General features: G+C 43.5%; 1 protein-coding gene across 1 annotated transcript in view; it reads left to right on the top strand.

Annotated features, from left to right (window-relative positions):
- The window catches only part of DMRT1 (doublesex and mab-3 related transcription factor 1), a 106,792-nt gene that overhangs the window by 35,173 nt on the left and 47,660 nt on the right, over positions 1–23,959 (top strand). Inside the window, exon 4 of the mRNA XM_060237414.1 lies at positions 5,010–5,172. Within this exon, the coding sequence (XP_060093397.1) occupies positions 5,010–5,172 (163 nt within the window). The remainder of the gene's footprint in view (positions 1–5,009; positions 5,173–23,959) is intronic.

Here is a 23,959-nt window from a genome sequence, read left to right as displayed (position 1 = left end):
TCAAGGTGAGAATGCTCGATGTTTGAAGAAAGTGAATACAAAGCTCTCGCCATCCTCATTGGGTAAATGATCTTCTAGGCCTTCTTTATAATACAGTGCTAAGGTCAAGCATTTTTATGTTTGGCTGGTTCTTTAGTGTTACCATAAAATAGGGTAGCTAAGCTCTATAAAAAGGAAACCTTGTGGTTCAGATTTACTGTGGTGTATATTCTAAACAGTTTAATAAAACAAAACTTAAAGCTTTCTAGATTTTCTTCAGTGGTTAAACCAACGCAGATTGTTTGCAGAGCCTAGCCTCCATCTGTCGGTCGTACCGTGGTTCACAGACTTGGTGCGGGTAATAAGATTATAAAACATGTCTCTTGCTAGCAGGCTACCACATACTAATAATAATAGTTGTAATAATTCATTGGATCCTGGGATTTTAGGGTGGGTGGTTTTTTTAAGAATAGGGGAGGAAGAAAGAAAACCAAGAAGGCTTGAAAGGAAGCAGGTCACTGCTCACATCCCCAGGAGAAGGAAAACAAACTAGACAACCTTTCAGCACCACTGGATAGTGGTGCCATTTTATTGCTGCTAAAAATTATATTGTCCCTATCTGGTGGTTATTTTAGAGGCTGTTCAGGAGGGAAAAACCAAAGATAATGGCATGTGTAGCAGATTTAAAAGTTCAGCTGTACATAGAGGTTCCCAATAATGTTGGTAGCATTAATAGGGCAGGTTGTGTATATGAAAGGAAGATGAATTTCAAGGATTAATATTAGAAGTTCTGTCCTTTGATAACGTCTCATAGATGATTGTACATAAAGGCAATTCTTCAGTTGGTATCCAGTATATTTAGGTTGAAGGATAACTTTGATCAATGTCTTGGCTTTTCTGAAATGGAAGATCAGTCATAGACCTGCCACATGCACTCAATCCTGACTTCTGTTTGTGGCCTTTATGGTAGACAAAAAAGTTGTCCAAATTAGACAACATTATGAGGGAATGTGAATCATGGAGATAAGTTTTGATCAAGCAACCTCAATTCAGTTTCCTGTGGCACAGCTTCCAGTTTCTGGGTCAGTCCAAAGCTGGAATAAATCATTTGCATTTGAGGCTGCTGTAAGGACCAGGTTCATCACCAGATTAGAGGAATGCACAAAGTATGTAATAAGGATGATATAAATATCTTGAAAGTATGGTCTGAATTTCTTTAAGCTTAGAATACAGGACATCTTGAAACAAGACAGCATTATATATAGTATAATAATATCATATATACAAGCCCTTTCGTGGTGGCAAAATGGAATACCATGATTGGTTGGGACTGCACTTTATCAACCTTTGGCCCATCAAACCAATCAAGGTCTGTTGCATTCCATTGGCTGAAGGAGGAGGAGGGAAACAGCCACAGAAAGCCTTCCCCCAATTGGCTGAAGGTTCCTGGAGCTTCCTGGCGAGTGTATAAAAGGAAGGGAAGTAAGCAGAGCCCCTCTGTTTGTTTGGAGCTGCTCTGCCTTCATTTTCCTGTTAATCTTAAGAAGTTGGTTGAAATACAAGTGAGTAAATTGCTCTAATGAGTAATTGCCCCTGTGAGATCACAAAAGTGTGTGCTAGCAAACTTTGTTTATTTGGCTGCTTTCTGTGTGAGAGAGTGTGTGTGTGTTCATGTTAATTTAGTGAATGTGCAGTCAGCTGCTGGGGGCCAAGGAAATGAAGACAGTTTTCAGGGGAATGGCAATATTGTATTTTTATTTGGGGGGGGGGGGGCGGAATGGGAACGTCTTCTGGCTCCACGCTCAAAGTCCCGAAAGGTATTTTCTGAGTTGGACCTGGCAACCCAACAGCCAAGCTTGATTCTGTAAGTACAAGGCTGGTGGAGGAGGCCCTTTCCAGGTCTGTTTTGATGCCCCTGACTGGTATGACTTAACTAGGCCTGCTTGCTCCAGTTCAGAAAATACAACAACAACCCACCCACTAACAGTATATTTAGTAAAACATTTTAAAGAAGTCATATAAATCCTTTTAAACATGTTATAAGGAAGTTCAGCTTTGCAAGATTGCAAAGAAAAGTCCATCCAACAAGCACATGGATGTAGGCTCATTTCATCAAAAGTCTTCCTTAGAAGTATTTCTATTTTCTTCAAAGTTATTGGCTTCTTATTACAATTCAGTGTTAATATTGGGGAGCCAGCCAGGTCTTAACATCTTCTCTAGACAGATGCAAAAGCCTTCTGAATTTGGCTGGCAAAATACTCTCTGCAACCTCTTTATTTTCTTCAGAATTTCTCATGCTGGAATAAACCATGGTAATTATAGCAAGCTACCACGCAAAGCTGAATGGAAGTGGATACTTTTAGAAATGTTAAATGAATAATGTTTAAAATATATTCTTGATTATTATTAAGAATTTACCTCTCAATCTCACTTGTTTGTACTTATACTAGGAGCAAGCCAGTCCTAAACCTCTTCCCTAACCAGATGCAAAAGCCTTCTGGATTTGGCTGGCCAAATGCTCTTTGCATTACATTTATATTAAAAAGGTAAAGGTAGTCCCCTATGCAAGCACCAGTCATTTTCGACTCTGGGGTGATGGCACATCACGACGTTTTCATGGCAGACTTTTTTATGGGGTGGTTTGCCATTGCCTTCCCCAGTCATCTACACTTTCCCCCCAGCAAGCTGGGTATTCATTTTACCAACCTTGGGAGGCTGAGTCAACCTGGAGCCAGCTACCTGAACCCAGCTTTCGCTGGGATCGAACTCAGGTCGTGAGCAGAGAGTTCGGACCGCAGTACTGCAGCTTTACCACTTTGCGCCATAGGGCTCTTTACATTTATATAAATTTATATTAGGAGCCAGCTATTTCTGAACCTCTTTTCTAACCAAATGCAAAAATCTTCTGAATTTTGATAGCAAAATGCTCTCTCCAAAAGCTTGAAAACGAACTCTTCTTAAAAAAAAATCTAGGTAACTCCTTGCAGCTGTGTCTTGGATATCTTTCTTAAAGGTATAAGAGATATAGGAAAGATTCATAAATGGTGTTCCATTAGATGCTCAGGGAAATAATCAGTTTCTGGTATGATTTTAAAATGTTTTAAATACATACTTTACTGATGTACCATTAAAGGGGGTGGTGCTGCAGTTATTTACTAAGTGTAAGAAATAGAGCCCAGTTCATGACTCAAAATTATCATATTTAAAGTATGTTTAAGTGGAAGTATGACATATGGTTTCAGCCCACAATCACTTTGACAGCTACTGCGACGTGACAGTCAGTGGTTCAGGGCAGGATCTGCCAGACCCAGGTTCCTACCGTGGAAGCTGACTGGGTGATTTCAGACCAGTCACAGACTTTCAGCCTAACCTACCTCACAGGGTTGTGTGGATCAAAAGCGGGAGAGGAAAATTATGTAAGCTGCTTTGGTCCCCACTGTGGAAAAAGACTGGAAGAGGGGGAGGACATGGAAAGCTGAAGTGAAATAAAGGCAGATTGGCTGGGTCAAATAAAGGCAGGTTGATGGTTGGCTGGGAAGGAGAGAGGGTTGCCAACTCCAGGTTGGGAAATTCTTGGAGATTGGAGAGGTGGAGCCTGGCGAAGGTGGGGTTTGAGGAAGAATGGGAACTCGGGTACAATGCCACAGACTCCACTTCCAAGCCAGCCATATCCTTCTGGGGTACCATTGTTGCCAATCTCCAGGTGAGGCCTGGAATCACTCAGAACTCTCCAGATAGGCAGATATTGGTTCCCCAGGAGAAAATGGTACACCCTGAGTCATTATACCCTGCTGAGGTCACCCCCCTAGGACAGCCAGTGTGACATGGCATCTGGCACTTCAGAGCAGAGTCTGCCAGACCCAGCTTCTTGCTGTGGAAGCTGACTTTCAGACCAGTCACAGACTTTCAGCCTAACCTGCCTCACAAGGTACTTGTGCAGATCAAAAGGGCGAAGAGGAGAATTATGTAAGTTGCTTTGGTCCCCACTGTGAAGAAAGACTGCACTTTTCCTAGATAGAGGCTACTGGGAGTGGGGAGAAGATAGAAAGCAATCTACCCCATCTCTTTTGCCACCCCAATCTCTTCATCTGAAGATCCTCCCCTTCTCTGATAACCTACCCCACATTTCCCCACTTTCTCCATTTCACTTCCCAGGCACTTCCTTCTTAACATACCTTGCCTCCCTCTATCTTTTCCTTCCCTCCCCAGCAAATTTCTAGCGCCTGTTGTATTTCTCTCCACAATGGGCCTTATTACCAGTGGTATAATAAGACTCCATGCTGGCTACACACTAAGAGACAAATCATCTGTGCAGAAATGTGTACTGGAAAAGTCAAGTGGTCTTACAGTTATCTCTGGTCAGGGTAGGCTTTTGAAGTTCTCCCCAAAGTTTCTAAGTACAGTGATATTGAAATAAGTGTGTACATCATGGTGACTCTTGAGTATACCACCTTCAACTCTCAAAACTGTCACATTGTTCCAGTTTGAAAGCATTTAGGGCAAAATAGAACACTTCAACTGGTACAATTAGCTTGGGAAGCAAACAGGATTTCAACACAAGGATCCTCAAGCAGGCAGTTCTAATTACAGATTCAGTGGTAAATTTAAGTACTTTCATTGAGGGGGTAGTCATTCCTGTTGGCAGGAGCCCTGTGGCACAGAGTGGTAACTGCAGCCCAAGCTCTGCTCATATCCTCAGTTCGATCCTGGCAGAAAATGGGTTCGGGTAACTGACTCAAGATTGAATCAGCCTTCCATCCTTCCGAGTTTGGTAAAATAAGTACCCAGCTTTCTGGGGGTAAAGTGTAGATGATTGGGGAAGGCAGTGGCAAACCACCTCATAACAAAAAAGCCTGCCAAGAAAATGTTATGATGTGATGTCATCCCATGGGTCAGTAATGACTAAGTGCTTGGACAGAGGATTACCTTTACCTTACCTCTCCTGTTGATTCAGTAAATGCAAGTACATTTCTGTGTGCCTGTCTCAGATTTGTGTTATGTATGACTTTCCATTTTGTTTCTCTCTACAGGTAAAAAGCCCAGAGAACCGTCATGGTATGAATTCGCAGTATGGGATGCCCACTTACTATCCCCTCACCTCCTACTTGGGGCAGAGTGTTGGCATCCCTGCCTGCGTTCCCCAGATTTTTACTCGTGAGGAGAGTCCTTCTTTCTCTGAAACAAAAGCCAGTGGTAAGTGTACAGTGACCAAGACATAACAGGAGTCAAGTGGGCTGTCAATTCAAAACACAAGGCATAAGTGATCTAGTCAGAAATGTGTAACTCAAGATACAAGTAATATAGTATATGGATTAGATCCTGTGAATCCATTCCTCCAGTGCAAGGAGACTTCCTCCAGTGGAAGAGGCAGAGAAGCAGTTTTGTTTGTTTCCCCATCTTCATTGCAGTACCTTTTTTGTGTAAGTTTGTGTGTCTGTGTGTGTGCATGTGGCTCTCCCAGCCTCCACTGTTCCTTGTTTAGTCCTCACAAGAAGCCTCTGGGTGATGTAAAAGGCAGGAAAGATCCAGCCAACATCTCCCACTAATGATGCAAAGGGTCCAGCCCAAAAATTTTGCTTACAGGTTTCTCAGTTGCTCCATAAATGCTTTGTTCACTCACTCTTTATTGAACTTCAGTTTTATTCTCACCTCAGGTACTAAGGGACAGCAACACTTTGCTGCTTTTTTAGTGGCCCTACCATATGGTTTCAGATTCTGCAGTGCTAGCCATAATATTTCTTCTAGTCTTGGCAAATTCTCCAGTCAGGTATTTATGAAACAAGAACAGTGGGGGAAGAAACTTTTTTGGAAATACTTAGCCAAATGCAAACATAATTCTAGGAGTCTATGGGAGAGCAGCGTGTCTTGTGCTTTTTTAAACTGCCCAAAGTGCTGCACGGTCAATCATTATTGACTACTCATCCAGATGATATTCCACATACTGATATTGTTCCCTAAGTTAGCTCATCAATCAGTAGTGGACAAGCAGGGCGATGTAATTTACTGAGCTCCAGTCGTGTTTTCCAAGCTCTGACAGATCTTTTTTCCATAGCAGGGGAACCTGCCAGGCTCAAGTAGTACAGGTACAATTGTGAAGAGTGTGAATAAAAACACTCCGCACACTTTTTTTATTGTCCTCCTAATAGTTTACTCTTTTCCTAACGCATTCATCATTTCAAACATACACTGTACATTTTCAATCCAAAAGCAAGACAAATGTTCAAATGCAGCATTTACACATCTGAGTTGGATGAAGGGATGTGGACAGTGGAAGATGCCTTGTATCAAAAATGGAAGATTTCGTTGGTTCAAAATACATTCCCCCTTTATCACACACCCCATTAGTTACCTAAATGAATTTCAGCCACTTCAGAGGTGCTTCAGAATCTGAAACTGAATGAATCGCAAAACTAGCATAAAACTGCTGCCACATACTTAGCCACTGAATAAAGCTGAAGAGAAATAAATGAACAAAATACTTGATATGACTTGCAAGTATAGTCAGTGGGTATTTTGCCATTTTATCATTGCACAGTGCAAGTGTAGAATTCTGTATTCAATAAATTATTCAGCATCTGAGGAATCTCAAGGTTTTTTTTAAATTTCAAGTAAGTTTCTAGCTTTTAAGGGAGTAAATTGGACTTTAAAATATATAATCAGTGTATTGATAACATCACAAATCCCAGAGCAAAAGCAGAGCAGAATTTCCAGAGTTCTGTTGATGGAGCTTTAGTGCTCACTTCCATGATTAAGAATGGAAAAAGAAATAGCTGGGGAGGGGGGAGTCTATATGCACAGTTGCACACATTTAGCATTGCTTGGTGTATACTAAGTAGATTCCTCTGCCACAGTTTTAATAGGGATTATACTGCTTTCCAAACACTGTCAATCCAGCACACTTGAGCTCACTCTTCCACTCTGTTCATTCAGTCTACATGTGGAGGGGTCACCGCTAGAGAGCTACCGTCCTGAAATTGTTGTATTATGGAATGCTGGTGTAATTCAGTACCAGGTAGTTAATTCAGTGCCCAAACCTGTATAAAATCAAATAGCTACTTTGGATTAAATGTGAACATTTCATCCATATATAGTTAACATGATTTACCTAAAACTGACTGGAGTGTGACTGGGTGTCATGTCATTGGGATAGTCATAGTGAATAATAGAAACAGAGGCTGCAATTGAGCAAAGGATCACTTTGCCAAACTTCTGCTAAGTGGTAGGATCTTCCATATTTCCAGAAATCAACCTGCATATGTCAGATCACAAAGTGCCACAAGTACAGAGAGTTGTACAGAAACAGCAACATCACTGAGATCAATGATGCACTTAACACAAATGACACAAAATTTACTTTATTTCTCATTTTTCTTCTGTGGAACTGAAAGAATTGTATATGAGGCTCCCAGATGGTTTGCTTTTCAGGCACTGACCAGATCTAGACCTGCTGAGCTTCTGGAAGATTGTGACATCATCTGTCACATTTTTATATCATCCTTCCAGGAAGCTCAGAGTGCCCTACAGAACCCTCTCTATATCATATACCTTCTAACCTAAGACATTTCCTAATACATTTAAAAGGGACAGCAAAACAAAATCCAGAGTCATGGTTCATCTGCAAATCACTTCCAAATGCTGTGATCTGTTAGAAAAGAACACAAAAATTGCTGTGCTGGATCAGACTATGGGCCCATCCAGTTCACCATTGTCTCTAGCAGTGGCCAGCCAAGCTCTGGAAGCTCAACAGCAGAGCATGATGGGGGGATAGCCATCCCGTAATGGTATCTCCCCACCAGTATCTTAATTTGGAAAACTTTTAAAGCACTGAAGTGGAATCTAGATTAGACAAAGTCATGATGTTATTAAACAGTTCTCATGGTTGATGGCATGTCTGTGTTTGCTCATGGCTGATGGCATGTCATGTCACCAGTGGAGTCTTGCTGTTGGGAAAAAATGCCCTGAATATACCTGGTGTGCTAGCTTCTCTTCCTTTCTGGGCATTGTGTTTGTCTATTGCCATTCCTTCTTCTGAAACCTTGAAGTTTAACATGGTGCTCTCATGAGATTGCACTTGAATACTGCCTGCTTCCTTACCTACCCATCCTGGCAGTAGTAAAGAGGTGGGAACATATTGTTATGCCACAGTTGGCTTCACATGCTCTTTCCATTTAAGCAGTTAGACATGATATTCCTCAGAGAGTGTTGTTTTCCTATATGGTTATCCCACCTGTACTTGCTAGAGCAAGCAAAGGAGAGGCCTTGTTTGTTTATTTATTTATCATGTTCAATTTCTATCCCGCCCTCTCTGCAGGTGGACTCGGGGCAGCTAACAATCAATAGTATGATACAATTTTAAAACCAGTAAAATACAGTTTAAAACATTTAAAAAACATTTTGTGGTGCTATACAATTTTTGGTATGGTGGGATCATCTTGCTGTTAGTGATCATATGATGTTTGTAACTTCTCAGCAATGTGAGGTGGCAGTTCTTCCCAGTTAGATGTTGAAGGCCTGCCAGAACAATTCAGTTTTGCAGGCCCTGTGGAATTGAGAAAGGTCCCACAGAGTCCTTGTGGCCTCCGAGAGGGCATTCCACATTTCTGGAGCTGCCACCAAGAAGACCCTAGCCACTGTGGAACAGAGCCTGGCTTCCTTTGGGCTGGGGATGGACAATAGGTTTTGTGTCCCTGAACGCAGTGCTCTCTGGGGAACATATGAAGCTGCCTTATACTGAATCAGACCCTCAGTCCATCAAAGTCAGTATTGTCTTCTCAGACTGGCAGCGGCTCTCCAGGGTCTCAAGCTGAGTTTTTCCACACCTATTTGCCTGGACCCTTTTTTGGAGATGCCAGGGATTGAACCTGGGACCTTCTGCTTCCCAAGCAGATGCTCTACCACTGAGCCACAGTCCCTCCCCCAACATACAGGCACATCAGGGAGGAAATTAGAATAGCAAATCAGGGCTGTTTCTGTGGTTGCCTCCAAAGTTTGGGAATGCCTTGCTGGGGAGAGAACAGTGTTTATAATTGACATTTGTGGATAGAATATGGAACACCAGTATTGCGAGGATGCTGGAAGGTGGAATTTTATAATGATTCAGCAATGTTTGCTATAGGTTCTTAAATTTGTATGAATGTGGGGGTTTTATTTTTAAATTTGATAGAGATTGTATCACTATTTGTCTTAAACTGGCTACTTTTACACAGTAAATAAACGAATAAGAACATAAGAGAAGCCATGTTGGATCAGGCCAACGGCCCATCAAGTCCAACACTCTGTGTCACACAGTGGCAAAAAATTTTATATACACACATACACTGTGGCTAATAGCCACTGATGGACCTGTGCTCCATATTTTTATCTAAACCCCTCTTGAAGGTGGCTATACTTGTGGCCGCCACCACCTTCTGTGGCAGTGAATTCCACATGTTAATCACCCTTTGGGTGAAGAAGTACTTCCTTTTATCCGTTTTAACCTGGCTGCTCAGCAATTTCATCGAATGCCCACGAGTTCTTGTATTGTGAGAAAGGGAGAAAAGTACTTCTTTCTCTACTTTCTCCATCCCATGCATTATCTTGTAAACCTCTATCATGTCACCCCGCAGTCGACGTTTCTCCAAGCTAAAGAGTCCCAAGCGTTTCAACCTTTCTTCATAGGGAAAGTGCTCCAGCCCTTTAATCATTCTAGTTGCCCTTCTCTGTACTTTCTCCAATGCTATAATAATTGTTTGTTTCCTGGCAGGCATGGCTAGTAGCTGTTGACAGTCCTGTCTGCTAATGAATTTGTCTAATTCTCTTTTACAACTATTTACGTGCTTTTCTTTGGCACACATTGTGGCAATTAGTTTATTTTACAAAGAACTGCAAATACAAGCAAAGATCCTGAGTATGAACAAAAACCATCCAGTGAGTCATCTTGTAGGTGAATGCTATTCCGTATCATTTCATACCACCAGGTATTTTGATCCACAGAGAGAAATACAGAGTGGGTGAGTCCCCAGAACATTTGTTGCGGGGTCTTTTCCTAACCTGAATGAATCATTGCTGAGGCATTTGAAAATATTTCTAGCCAAGTAGGGTGTTTTGAGACTTTTAAAAGTACAGACCTGTGTTTTTAAAGAAAGGTTATTTGAACAGTTGCAGAGCAACTCCAGAAATACTTGGATGAGACATCTGCCCTTGATCCTTTTCAGTCTGTCTTCAGGCATTGGGTTTGGGACAGAGATGGATTTAGTGGCACTTGTGGATTATCTCCATCTTCATTTGGATAAAATGAATGCACCAGTCTTGCTGTTGTCAGATCTGACAGCAGCCTTTGACAACAAGGTGGACCATGTGATACTGCAGAGGTACCTGGAAGGTCTGGGTTCTGATCTTTTCTGTCAAACCACTTACAGAAAGTTGCAGTTGGAGATGTTGAATAATCTCTTTGGGACATGATGTGGGGGTGCCACAAGGCTTTATGTTAGCTCCCATGTTAATTAATATCTATGTGAGGTCTCTTAATGAGATCATCCTCCATTTTAGAATAGATTGTCATCAGTTTGATGATATCCAGCCATATATTACTCTGAATAAGCCACTGGTTGCTGTTGTCTTTGTCCTCTCCTGGTCCAGTGTCTGAATGTGGGGGTTAGGTGGCTGAAGGAGAACAAGCTGAACCTGACTCCAGAGATGATGGTGGTGAGGCTGACTAGAAGGGCCAGTAGTTTGAAACAGAGTGCTCTTTCTCCCATTGATGGTGTACAACTTTTACTGAAAGACTCTGTTAACAGCTTGGGAGTCTTGCTAGATCCCAGTTTCCTGTTGGAGAAAAAGGTGTCCACAACAGCAAAAAGAAAAAAGAAAAAAAAGTGGTTCTAGCTGTATGTAGTTAGAAAGCTGGTTGCCTGTTTGGAGGCATCTAATCTGGCCATTCTGATCCATATTTTATTTATTTTTATTTATTTAATACATTTATGCCCAGCCCGTCTCCCCAGTGGGAACCCAAGGCAGCTTACATTATTCTCCTCTCCTGCATTTTGGTGTAGAGAGCCAGTTTGGTGTAGTGGTTAAGTGTGCGGACTCTTATCTGGGAGAACCGGGTTTGATTCCCCACTCCTCCACTTGCACCTGCTGGAATGGCCTTGGGTCAGCCATAGCCCTGGCAGAGGTTGTCCTTGAAAGGGCAGCTGCTGTGAGAGCCCTCTCCAGCCCCACCCACCTCACAGGGTGTCTGTTGTGGGGGAGGAAGGTAAAGGAGATTGTAAGCCGCTCTGAGACTCTTCGGAGTGGAGGGCGGGATATAAATCCAATATCTTCTTCTTCTTCTTTATCCTCACAGCCACCATGAGTGGTAGATTAGGCTGAGAGAGTGTGACTGGTTAATGTCACACACCAAGCTTCCTTTGCAAACCTGGGTCTCCCAGATACTAGCCCAGCACCCTTAACCACTATACCACACTGAATGTTGATCCATACATACTTCAGGAAACTTGAAGCTAGATTCCTTTAATGTGCTCTGTGCGGGTCTACCTTTGGAGATGATCTGTAAACTGCAGCTGCTACTAAATGCAGCAGCCTGTTGATGATCTGAGTGGCACGGAGAGCAAACTTGGAGAATTGCTGCCCTGTAGAAGTGACTTCTAACAACCTTTGGGCTGTAAACAAAACAGGCTGGGGACAATTGGTGGCCATTGGAGCTGATAGTTGCAAACACCCAACCCAGAATATAGTAGTTACTGAGTGAACCCTGGCTCTGCTCTTCTGCTGCCAACCCAAATATTCCTGTTCTCCAGTGGTCCCAGTAGTGGGTCAGTCCTGACGTATGGAAATATAGCTCCTCTTCTCCGTAGGCAGGGCCAGCAAAACAAGTTCCTTCCAGGAGGGGGTGCTATTCCCCTTTCAGTTTTGCTTGGCCCTGCCTCCAGAGCAGGATATGCCAGCTGAGCTTCTGCTCAACTTTGCAAATAATAATAATAATAATAATAATAAGACCTCAGAAGTGATGAGGAAAGGGACAGGGCAGCTTACTCTCCCCCCTTCCCTCAGCACCTGAAGCTTCCTGGAGTCCGGCAGAAGCCGGGAGACCCAGGAACATGGCTGCAGTTTTCCCCACGCCTCCCTGAACATGGCGGCGAGCAGCGGAGACTGCAGATGACTGGGGCGGAGACAGTAACACACGTGTCAGTGGCCCTGTGGACATCCCGAGCCTCTGTCCGGACCCGGCAGCGTGGACAGGACGGCGACTAACTCCTCCTCCCTCCTGAGGAACAGGTAGGGTCCCAGAGACCCATGTAATGGGGGTTTTGGTGGAGGAGGAAGTTCAGGAATGGGAAAAGTAGTGCAAGGTTGCCTGGGGAGGACTTAATTAATAGTCTGGGCCCCCCACCCTTCCTCTTGCTGGCATAACTGAGCCTCAAGGGCCCCTAGTACCAGGGGTTTTTCCAGAAGGCACAACAGCACTAGTCCAGAAGCTGATTACTTCCATAAAGGAAGACCATACGGAGAAGAGGTCCAAAGAATGAAAGGGAGTCCCACAGCCCAGTAGTAAGGCCTAAACAGGACCTACAGGGTGTGGAAGGGAAAGAAGAATTTAGGTGGGAAAAGCGGCCATTTTGTGTCTTCTCTTTTTACAGTATCCTGGGCACTTCAAAATGGCTGCCCCATCTGAATTCCCCAAGGCCAAGGACACAGCTATATGTAATTTGGACTTGTCTGACTCCCCCTCTCAAGAGGATCAGACAGAAAGCCCAGTAGTGGATTTATCTGGAACAGAGGCCAAGGCAGATCTCTTTGCCTGGATCCGACAGATAGTTAAACAAGAAGTACAGTCTAGCAAAGAGGATCTTAGTCAGACCCCCAAGCTGAAGTCTAAAAAATGCACAAAAAAGACTAAGCATCTGGTGGAGGAGGAAGTTGAGACTGCCCCTTCACAGAGAAAGAAGAGACGCATAGATTTGGAAAGTTTTCAAGTGTCTGAGCTAGGGGAAGACTCTGAGGACTCAGAACTATCTTCCTCAAAGGAAGAAGGGGAGCTTTCTGAGGAAGAGGTGGAGATAATTCAACCATCTCAGAATAGGTTGTTTCCCCCTGACATTTATTCATGGCTCTTCCCTAAAATTGTCAAAGCCTTGGAACTGTATTATGACCCTAAACTTAAAGAAGAAGAGGAAACAGATTTCCCAGTGGGGGTCAGAGAAAACTATTCCTAAGGCCAGATCTAAGCCACAGCTGGTACCACTGCCAGCAGGGTTTTTCTCCATTATGAAGGCAGAATGGGAACACCCAGCCAAACCAAAGGCGACCCATTCAGTTTTTTCCAAGTTTTACACTCTTATTCCAGAGGCCATGAAACGGCTCAAGCTGCCCAGAGTGGATGACCCAGTTAACAGGCTCGCCTCTTCTTCCATCCTACCATTGGATGCAGATGGCACACCAAAGGACCCCACAGATAAAAGGATTGAACAAGCCCTACGAAGGGATTTTGAAGCTTCAGCCATCTCTTTGCAGGCATCAGTGTTGGCTTCTTTGGCTGTCAGAGCCATTTATTTGTGGGCTTCAGAATTGGCCAAGGCAGAACAAGACTTGCCCAAGATGAGCTAAAGAAGATTGCCTTGTCTGTGGCCTTTGCAGCGGACGCCACTCTGGACGCTATGCAACAATCTGCGAGAGCCATAGCCTCGAGCGTGACGGCCCGACAGAACACTTGGCTGCGAAACTGGGACATAGATCCGTCTGCAAGAGCCAAAGTAGCAGCAGTCCCTTTTAAAGGCAATTTGCTCTTTGGCCAAGGCCTAGAGCGCTACCTGGTGGAGGACAATGATAAGAAGGTTCGTCCATCCAAAAAGCAGGACAGAGATAAGAGACGCTTCCAGTCCTTTTGGGATCAAAGGAGGGACTCCTAGTCAAATTACTCCAAATCCTATAGGGGAAGATGGCAACAGAAGCCCCGCGGTTCCAGATCTTCATCTTTCAATACCAAAGGGCAGTCCTCCAAAGGCCCGAGGAAAGGCAATACCACCTGACTATGCCCAGATCAGTCCCCCAGGGGCTATAGGGGGTCGTCTCCAATGCTTTGCCAAAGTGTGGAGACAGACAGTAACAGATGGGTGGTGGAGACGGTGTCCAAGGGCTACAGTATAGAATTCAAGATAGTTCCACAGGACAGATTCCTGGAAGTTCTCAGGAACAAGTCTCCTCAAAAACATCAGGTTTTGCTATCAGCCATCCTCCATCTCCTCGAGACAGGGGCTATACAAGCGGTGCCGGAGGAGAGGACCCAGGATGTCTACTCGATCTTCTTCATCGTCCCAAAAAAGAATGGGGATGTGAGAGCAATCTTAGACCTGAAATAACTCAACAGAAAGGTGGAGACGAAGAAGTTTCGGATGGAAACCTTGCGGTCGATTCTCCTAGCCCTACAAAAAGGGGACTTTCTGGCATCAATAGATCTATCCGAGGCCTATTTACACATACCAATTCGGCAGGGGCACCTCTGTTTCCTGAGATTCTCTTACGACGGCAGCCACTACCAATACAAGGCATTGCCATTCGGCTTAAAGTCCTCACCCAGAGTCTTCACAAAGATACTGGTGACTCTAGTGGATGCCCTGCGTCTCAGGGGAGTGTCATTGTTTCCATACCTGGCCAACATCCTAGTCAAGGCACCATCATTTATGCAGATGAAGGTGGCCCTGAAGGAGACAATGGATGTTCTATCCTCCCATGGGTTTGTCATAAATTGAGAGAAGAGTTCCCTCATACCGGCTCAATCCATCCTTCACCTGGGGGTGCAGATCGATACCAGGAAAGACAGAGTCTTCCTCTCCCAGGAAAGATAAGCAAAACTGGCACAACTGATCCATTCAGTGTTGCAGGCCAAAACCACACAAATGATGACTCTAGCAAAATTGGTGGGACTCTTAGTCTCGTGCCAGGACCTTGTGCAATGGGCATGTTCCCATACATGACCTATCCAGTCCTTCCTACGTCCCTTCCAGACAGCCATTGCTCAGAGGAAGCTGCTCCAGGAAGGAGTGCCAAAATGGGTGAAAGTGGCCTTGCAATGGTTGTCATCACGGAGGTTCCAAGCCGGACAGGCTCTGCGAGAACCAATTCGAACAGGCGTGATGACGGATGCCAGCTTGTTTGGCTGGGGGCACATGCGAAAGGACAGATGGTTCAAGGGCGCTGGTCCGGTCAGGAGACTTCCAACAGTATAAATGTCCTGGAACTGAGGGCGATCAGACTAGCTCTGCTCCACCTTTTGGATATAATGAAAGGCCAACATGTTCTCATCCAAACGGACAACATGACGGCGAAAGCCTTCGTGAACAAGCAAGGGGGGACGCGATCAAAACTCTTGCAGCAAGAAGCAACTCTGCTGATGGACTGGGCGGAGACAAATCTTCGGTCCCTGAAGGTGACACACGTTGCAGGAAAGGACAACATGTTAGTGGACTGGCTCAGCCGTCAGACCCTGGATCCAGCATAGTGGTCGTTGAACAAGATGGCCTTCCGTCAAATTTGCCAGAGGTTCGGGTTTCCAAAGGTTGGCTTGTTTGCGTCGGACCTAAACCATCAAGTTCCAAACTTCCAGTCAAGAACAAAAACTCAAAAGGTCATGGGCACAGATGCATTGCACGCAGAGTGGCCCAAGACTCTTCTTTATGCCTTTCCCCCAGTCCAGGTGCTGCAGAGGTTCTTGCTCAGGGTACAGGAATTGGGGGCAGAGGTAATAGTAATAGCACCTTTTTGGCCGAGAAGGGGCTGGTTCCAGGAGTTGATGCGTCTCAGGGTAGCCAAACCCTGGATACTTCTGCTAAGGAAGGATCTTCTGCTACAGGGAGAGGCACTGTGTCCACGACTGGAGATGCTAAGACTCACAGCTTGGAAGTTGAACAGAGGCAACTGACTGAGTTGGGGTACCAAAAAGGGGTTGTAGATACCATGCTGGCCTCTAGACGAATGTCTACTAATAGAGTGTACAATGCCACTTGGCAGACCTTTTGTATCCTGGTGTCAGGAGAATAGTGCAGACCCAATGGCTGCTAAGATAGCAGACGTGCTAGCCTTTCTTCAGGCGGGGTTGGAGAAGGGACTTAGTACCAACGCCCTCCGAAGGCAGGTAGCGGCCATTTCAGCGGTGAGAGGTGATAGGAAGGGCAAGTTGCTGTCCAAACATTCACACATCAAACGCTGTATAAGAGGGAAGTCTCTCCTTAATCCACTGCAGGCACACAGGTTCCCTTCTTGGAATTTGAATGTAGAGGCATTAAGTCACAAGCCTTTTGAGCCTATGATTTCATGCAGTTTAAAGATGCTTACTTTTAAAACGGTTTTCCTGGTGGGGATTACTTTGGCACGCAGGGTGTCTGAGATTAAGATCTTTGTGTCTTCCACTGAGATAAGGTGGTCTTGAGACCTGACCCAGCCTTTGTCCCAAAAGTTAATTCACTGTTTCATAGATTGGAAGAGCTTATTCTTCCTTCCTTTTGTCCCAATCCGCAGCACGAAAAGGAGAGACTAGGGCACTGTTTAGACGTTTGCAGAGCCTTAAGCTTTTACCTGGACAGAACTAAGCCTCTAAGGTCTTCTGATTCCTTGTTTGTTTCTTTTAGTGCCAGAGCCCTGGGAAAAGCCATTTCTAAATCCACAATTAGTAGATGGTTGCGAGGCTGCATCATCGAGGCGTATAAGGCCAGGGGATTGGAGCCTCCATCAGGCATCACAGCTCACTCCTTAAGGGGAGCAGCCATTTCAGCAGCTTACAGAGCTTTCCCTTCGATGGAGGTGGTGTGTAGAGCGGCCACTTGGCGCTCCGTTCATTCCTTTATAAAGCACTACCGTATTGATAAGCTCGCTTCAGCTGAGCCAGCATTTGGTAGGAGGGTGTTGCAGACTGCTATTTGATCCAAAGGACTGAGTGGGCCCACCCTCGGGAACTGCTGTTTTAAGTCCCATAGGTCAGGATTGACCCACTACTGGGACCACTGGAGAATGGACGATTCTGTTCACTTACCGTGAAGTCTTCTTTCTCGGTGGTCCCAGAGTGGATCAGTCCTCCCCACCCGGTATGGGATTGCCTCAGTCTTTGCATCAATACATCGGGAGGCCCGGGTGTTAGGGCATTGCTGAGTTTACTGTGGACCATGTAATTGCACATGGGGAGTTTTTGGTTACAGGCATTCTGCTTTGGTTGTACCAAACTGTCCAGTTCCACTGTTATGAATAAAGGAAGTTGGATGATTCTGTGTATGTTTCCTTGATTCCGGGTCTGGGAGGGGACGACAGATATTACTGTGGTGTTTCTTTCCTCGGTTGCAGTTTGTTTTCTAGTTTCTAGTTGAGAGTCGACTGGCTTGAAGACGAATTGAAAGTTAAGGGGAATAGCACCCCCTCCTGGAAGGAACTTGTTTTGCTGGCCCTGCCTACAGAGAGGAGGAGCTATGTTCCCATAGATCAGGACTGACCTACTCTGGGACCACCGAGAAGGAAGACTTCACGGTAAGTGAACAGAATCTTCCGTTTGCCCACTTGCTAAAGATGAACACATGAAACTGCCTTAAACTAAATCAGACCCTTGGTCCATCAAAGTCAGTATTGTCTATTCAGACTGGCAGTGGCTCTCAAGGTCTCAGGCTGAGTTCTTTCACATCACCTCCTTCCTACCTGATCCTTTTAACTGGAGGTGCTGGGGACTGAACCTGGGTTCTTCTACATGCCAAGCAGATGCCCTACTAGTGAGCCACAGTCCCTGTAAGAGTCCTTTGTACAATCTGTGAGCTCTGTTTGCAGCTGATAGTACTGCTTGACTAAGCTGTGAAACTCCTGGCAAAACGAAACTTGACATATCCCTAAAATGCTAACTTTTACAGCAATGTGTATAGTAGTCAATCAAACTAGCGGATGTCTTAGTGCAGACATGTTGTGGAGGCACAGATTAGCAAGATTGGAGGTTTCATAAGTTCTACACTCTCCGTTGCAATGGCAATTTGGTCACTTCAGCATCTATAACAGCATATACTAGCCACAGATTTATTCAAGATGTCGTTCCTCACCTGCTCTCTAAGTCTTCCTCCTCTTCTTGAACCCCTCACTACTTCTTACTATGAACAACTCCTCCTTTCAGACCTACTTCCATAATCCCCTGCTTGCTTCAACCTGCCTTTTTCGACTTCCTTTCATACCCAGGTGGTGTCGCACCTCTAAGATCTAAGTGACTCAGTTTATGGCAACCAGAGATTTTTCTGTCTTTCCCACATCCTGTAATACTAGACAGCTCAGTCTCTGGTCAGCTTTAAATGTTAGTGGATTGTGAGCAACAGAGGATAACTGCTCCCCACCTGGCTCCTTGGTACTGCTCCTTCCTCCTCTAGCCACTCCTGTTCCCCACATTGACCCCTTTCCCTTAAGTTTGGGAGAAAGGAGCAAATGCCCTGCCCACTGCTGACACCACCCATGGCTCAGGAGCTTCATCAACACAACATAATCTCTTATTGCCCTTGGCAATACTGCTGGTGTTGTAGCCTTAATTCTCCGCATTTGATAATGAAAACTAAAAGAAAAGCTAAATAAAAGTCACAGATTTCACCATCTTTATTATCTTTCTTTCTCTCAAGGTACATTCTTTTAAATTTACCTTGTCTGTATGCCTTAAAGCAAACAGGTCCTTAGGTGAATTGTTTTATTGTAGCAAGATGGGATAGAAACACCATGAGAGAAACAGGAAATGCAATAGTCATTAAAGCAGAAATATTTGCTGGAGTTACCACTGCTTGAATTGTTTGGTGATTGGAGGATGCAGCACTGACCATTGGCAGCAAGATTTCTGGTCAGAAGAAGAGTAGAGGGATGATTGTCCTCTAAACCACAGCTAACAGCCAAGGTTTTGTTCTTATAATTCATGAAGTCTTGTGCTCACCTCTGAGGTGTAACGGTTTTATGGAGGCCTTGCCAGTTCATATATTAGCACTGTTAGGCCAACAATTTCATTAATAGTGTTCTGCCAAGTTAACTCCCTATGTACTCTGCATATTTGTTGATGGGATGGAAAGATCAGTTGCCTCTGATTTATATTTTTCTTTTATTAAGGATGAGAAGTTTGAACAAATATTCTGATTCTCACTGAAACAGGTCAGACGATATTTGCTAGAGACATTTTTTACAGATAAAGGGCACACCACTCTGAATTCGATTCTGTTCAACTCTGAATAGAATTTGCATAGCTGACAGGGATTCTGTCTGCCAGTCATATCTTTCTTAAAAATATGGGGGGAGGGACAAAAAATAACTGATAAAGAAACTAGAATGGGGTTAATACAAAGACTGTGATCCTGAAAAAACTTATCCATAACATATATTTGTCATCTTCTTTTCTCTCCCCTGTGGGGACCCAAAACAGTTTGCAGCATAATTCTCCCCTCCGCTACTTACCTTCACCACCCACCACTCACTGTGAATTGGATTAGGCTGAGAGTGTTACTCAGTATGTTCCCATGCCAGGGAAGGTAATCACACTTGGTTCTCTCAGATCCTAGTGGATTGTGGGCAACAGCCCTTCTTCCCCCTCAAACTCAGTTTGGAAGGGTGTTGAGAAACAGTTTTCTTTTCAAATGGCATCCTCAGGGGTGGCACAGAGCCAAAGCGCCACTTCCAGTCTCCCATGAGCTTTTTTGGGAACTGTCTCCTCTTTTCCTTTGGCCCAAGGCAGCTGAGATGATAAAGGGCCTCACAGCAGAGCTTCCATGGGGTGGGATGGTATTCAAGCACTAGGGTGTGACATTCTCACCAGGGCATACTGGGCTTTCTGATACTCCTTTGCCATGAGGCCATAGCCAGCAGTGGGGGCGGGGGTATGTGGTGCCCCCTATGGAATTTGCAACATAGGAGAGATTAGGGAAAATTGGATGGAGGGTACTGCAGATTCTATAGGGGGCATCATTCCTGTGCCCCCCTGCTGGCTATGGCCCTGCAGAGAAGGGAGATTGTGATGGGTTTAAGTAAACTCCCCTGACAGGTTTCCTGTTATCATCCTCTGTTCAGAGAAAAGACTTGCATTTTATTGGAGTACCTGGAACCAGCAGTTCTATTATATTATCACTGAATGTTGAATATTATTATTATTGAATATTGGATCATTATATTATTATATTATTGAAATTACAAGTCACCTCCATGAATCCTAAACATGGTTATAAATGCTATTGAAATAGATGCTGTCTCTGGGGAAATACATTTAGTATTGAAATGCTAATGTGATTTATAATGAGGGTTGTTTAGGAAGGTTTAATAAGCAAAGGTTGTCCCCTCAGAATTGTCCTTCCCTCATGATTATTTTCTGATGTCGTCACCCCAGTAAACCAATAAGAAGCTGGCAGTTTATCAGTTTATTAGCATTATTGCTGGGGAACTAAATCATTAACAAGATTTGTTTTAAATATTGTTTTAAATCGTGTAAACGACTGTGTAAGCCGCCCTGAGTCCGCTTGCAGAGAGGGTGAGATAAAAGTCTAATATAAGTAAATAAATAAATAAGAAACATGTTGCAAGCAAGTCTCATTTGAGGCCAAGTGAAATCCTTAGACTTTCAAATTTATATTGTTCCAATTCCAAATTCTTAGTTAAAATGAAATAATATCCTCAACCCTTTTAAAATGTATGATTTAAAACTGAGCCACTTGTGGGAAGGGCAGGATATAAATTCTAAATAAATAAATAAAAATAAATAAAAGTAACAAAACATTATAGAAACCTCTGAAGGGTGAATATAAATTATCACTGTGCCCAGTGTTTCTGCTGGGTAAGTAAAAGTGGGGAGAAGAAGGTGACAGCAAGTGGTAATGTCATTTTGGAAATGGATCTGAACACCAGAGGAGTTTGTGCTCAATTTGAAATAGACTTGAACTCCTGCCTTATTTTTGTCTCACTGCACTTAGTTTATTTCAGCATTTTTCTTCTAGCTCTGCCTCCTTACTGTAAAGCCATGTAAGTAAGATGAATTATATGAAAGAGTCAGGGTTTCATTCCTATTGACATATATACACTGTACGTTTGCCTCTTTCCCCTACAAGTGTGCTGCCTCTGTTCTTGTCTTCCCCTTTACAAATAAAAGCATAGAAGGGAACTCTGCTGCACCACTCCCATGTAATTTTTGCTTAATGGGGACTGAGGTTGACATGCAGAGAAAGTATGCATCTGCTGCACTCCAGCCCTGCTGCTGCATGAGTCTCTCCACCAAAATTCCAATGGCCAAAACTAGAGTGCAGATTGTCACAGCTCACAGTAAAGAGGACTGAGACCAGAGAGGCTGCTTAATCTTTTGGTGTTGCAGGTTTTTCTTTTAAAAAGTAAGACATTGTCATTAGCAACAATATCACAATAGAGAAAGAAGATCTTAATTTTTTGTAAATTGGCTATTCCCTCATGAAATGCTTGTTCTATATTGTCTCCTTTGCTGCCACACATCTAGCTGTTAACAAGACAACCAAGGAAAATGGAGGAAGATTTGCAGGAGGCACAGGTGCTTAACTCTTTCACACCTTTTGATTCTGTTTCCTGTGGCCATTTGTCCCCAGGTGATCTTGGAGACTGAGGTAGAAACTATTACCAAAAAGGCAGCTCATCAGGGAAAAACAGAGAATTATGGGAAGAGTTAAGCACCTTCCTTCTAATTGTGAATTCTTCAGGCAAATCCCAAAACAAAACATGGGGTGGAGGTGTTTGCTTTGTAACAGGTAGTAGTTCACCCTTCAGATGTTTCTGTAATGTTTTGTTACTTTTCAGCTTTAAATCATACATTTTAAAAGGGTTGAGGATATTATTTCATTTTAACAGAAGAAGCACTAAGAATTTGGAATTGGAACAATATAAATTTGAAACTCTGAGGATTTCAGTTGGCCTCAAATGAGACTTGCTTGCAACATATCTCTCTTGTTAATGATTTAGTTCCCCAGCAATATTGCTAATAAACTGATAAACTGCCAACTTCTTATTGGTTTACTGGGGTGACAACATCAGAAAATAATCATGATAAACTGATAGACTTTTATCTCACCCTCTCCGCAAGCGGACTCAGTGCGGCTTACAACAGTCGTTTACACGATTTAAAACAATATTTAAAACAAATCTTGTTAATTATTTAGTTCCCCAGCAGTACTGAAACTGCCAACTTCTTATTGGTTTACTGGGGTGACAACATCAGAAAATAGGGAAGGACAAAACAAATTCTGAGGGGACAACTTTTGCTTATTAAACCTTCCTTAACAACCCTCATTATAGATTACTTCAGCATTTCAGTACTAAATGTATTTCCCCAAAGACAGCATCTATTTCAATAGCATTTATAACCATGTTTAGGATCCATGGAGGTGACTTGTAATTTCAATAATATAATAATATAACTGTCCAATATTCAATAATTCAACTTTCAGTGATAATATAATAATAGAACTGTTGGTTCCAGGTGCTCCAAAAAAATGCAAGTCTTGTTCTCTGAACAGAGGATAATAACGGGAAACCTGTTAGGGGAGTTTGCTTAAATCCAGCACAATCTCCCTTCTTTGCAGGGCCATAGTCAGCAGGGGGGCACAGGAATGATGCCCCCTATAGAATCTGCAGTACCTTCCACCCAATCTTCCCTAATCTCTCCTATGTTGCCGATTCTATAGGGGGCACTTCCCCGCCCCACTGCTGGCTATGGCTATACCTCTCTGAAATCAATCTGGGAAAGAGAAGACTCACGCAAGGCTTTTTGCTTACAGAGCATATAATTTTTGTCCTGTGAGGTGCAACAGTTTGCCTTAAAGTAGAAACTTTTCATAGAAGGTAGATAAAATGATGGGGGTGGGGGCCACAACAGAGAATGCAGATGTAGAGGCATTTGTTGATCTTGCCTGTGAAGGGTGGCACCCTCAGAAGGCCCTGCTCAGATGAGAAGTGTTTACAGACAGGAAATCCATAAGTGTTATAGCTTCTTTTCCATCTTCATTTATTTGGGTTGCTATGAGCTTGCAGTGGCTTCTGAAATCCTAGCTGAGATACCTGAGATATCAAGCATGCTGCTGTTTCCCTCAGGGTGGAATAATGGCGACTTGAAACCATCTAATTACTGAAGGTCTGTTTAGTCCTTTGCTGTCAACTCAGTCATTTCAATCAACTCTTATTGATTAATCCAAAGGAGAAGAGGCTAAGCACCTTGGGATTCCTGGAGCAGGTGGACAGAAGGGTTCTTTATTCAAGGTAACAAAGCAGAATTAGTTTTCACTATTTCTGATGGTGCAAAGAATCAGAGGTTGAAAGAAAGCCAAAGGAGTTGTTACTTCAAAGTAACTAAGACAGGCCATAAATGAAGGAGGCTGGGAGAGGTATGTGTGTTGTGCAAGTTCTTTAAGTGTAATAACATAGCCCAATTTTTAACATATTTTAGCTGTTCTAAGTGTAGCCAGGGTGGAGGAAAAGTAATCAAAGATGGCATATGTTCTAAATATTTTTGAGGGGAAATTAATGGATAAACCTGACATTGTAACCTGCATTGATTATTGTGATTTAAGATCAGGTAGTGATAGTTATTCCAAATAAATAAATACAGAACCTGTGTATTGTTGTAACATCCCAATGACATTAAAAAGTATGGTTAAATCTCGTGGAGTGTAATCCCGTGCTCACTTAATACAGACCCAATGAACTGAGTAGAGATTATATCTGAGTAAGCATTTATAGTATTGGGCAGTGAATGCCATATTTTTCCATAACTGATTTCCAAGTAAGTTGATAGACTCATTAGCACTTGATGGCTAGCTAGAAATTCCTGACCTCACATTCACTCTGTGGATCTAACCACTCAGGTTATCCAAGGAAAATGTGCTGGTTGATGTGATTTCTTCAGATTTGCTCTTGTCAACATGGCTTTAATGCTATGGTTCTGGTAACCAGCAAGTTTATTTCCCAGTGCATAGCTCCTCAGAGGCAGAGCTTAGGCCAAGTACAAGTTGAATAACCT

Source organism: Heteronotia binoei, chromosome 4, assembly GCF_032191835.1.
Source record: "Heteronotia binoei isolate CCM8104 ecotype False Entrance Well chromosome 4, APGP_CSIRO_Hbin_v1, whole genome shotgun sequence".
In the NCBI taxonomy this organism is placed as follows: Eukaryota; Metazoa; Chordata; class Lepidosauria; order Squamata; family Gekkonidae; genus Heteronotia; species Heteronotia binoei.
The sequence above is the reverse complement of the archived record's forward strand: the minus strand, read 5'-3'. Positions and strand labels throughout refer to the sequence as shown.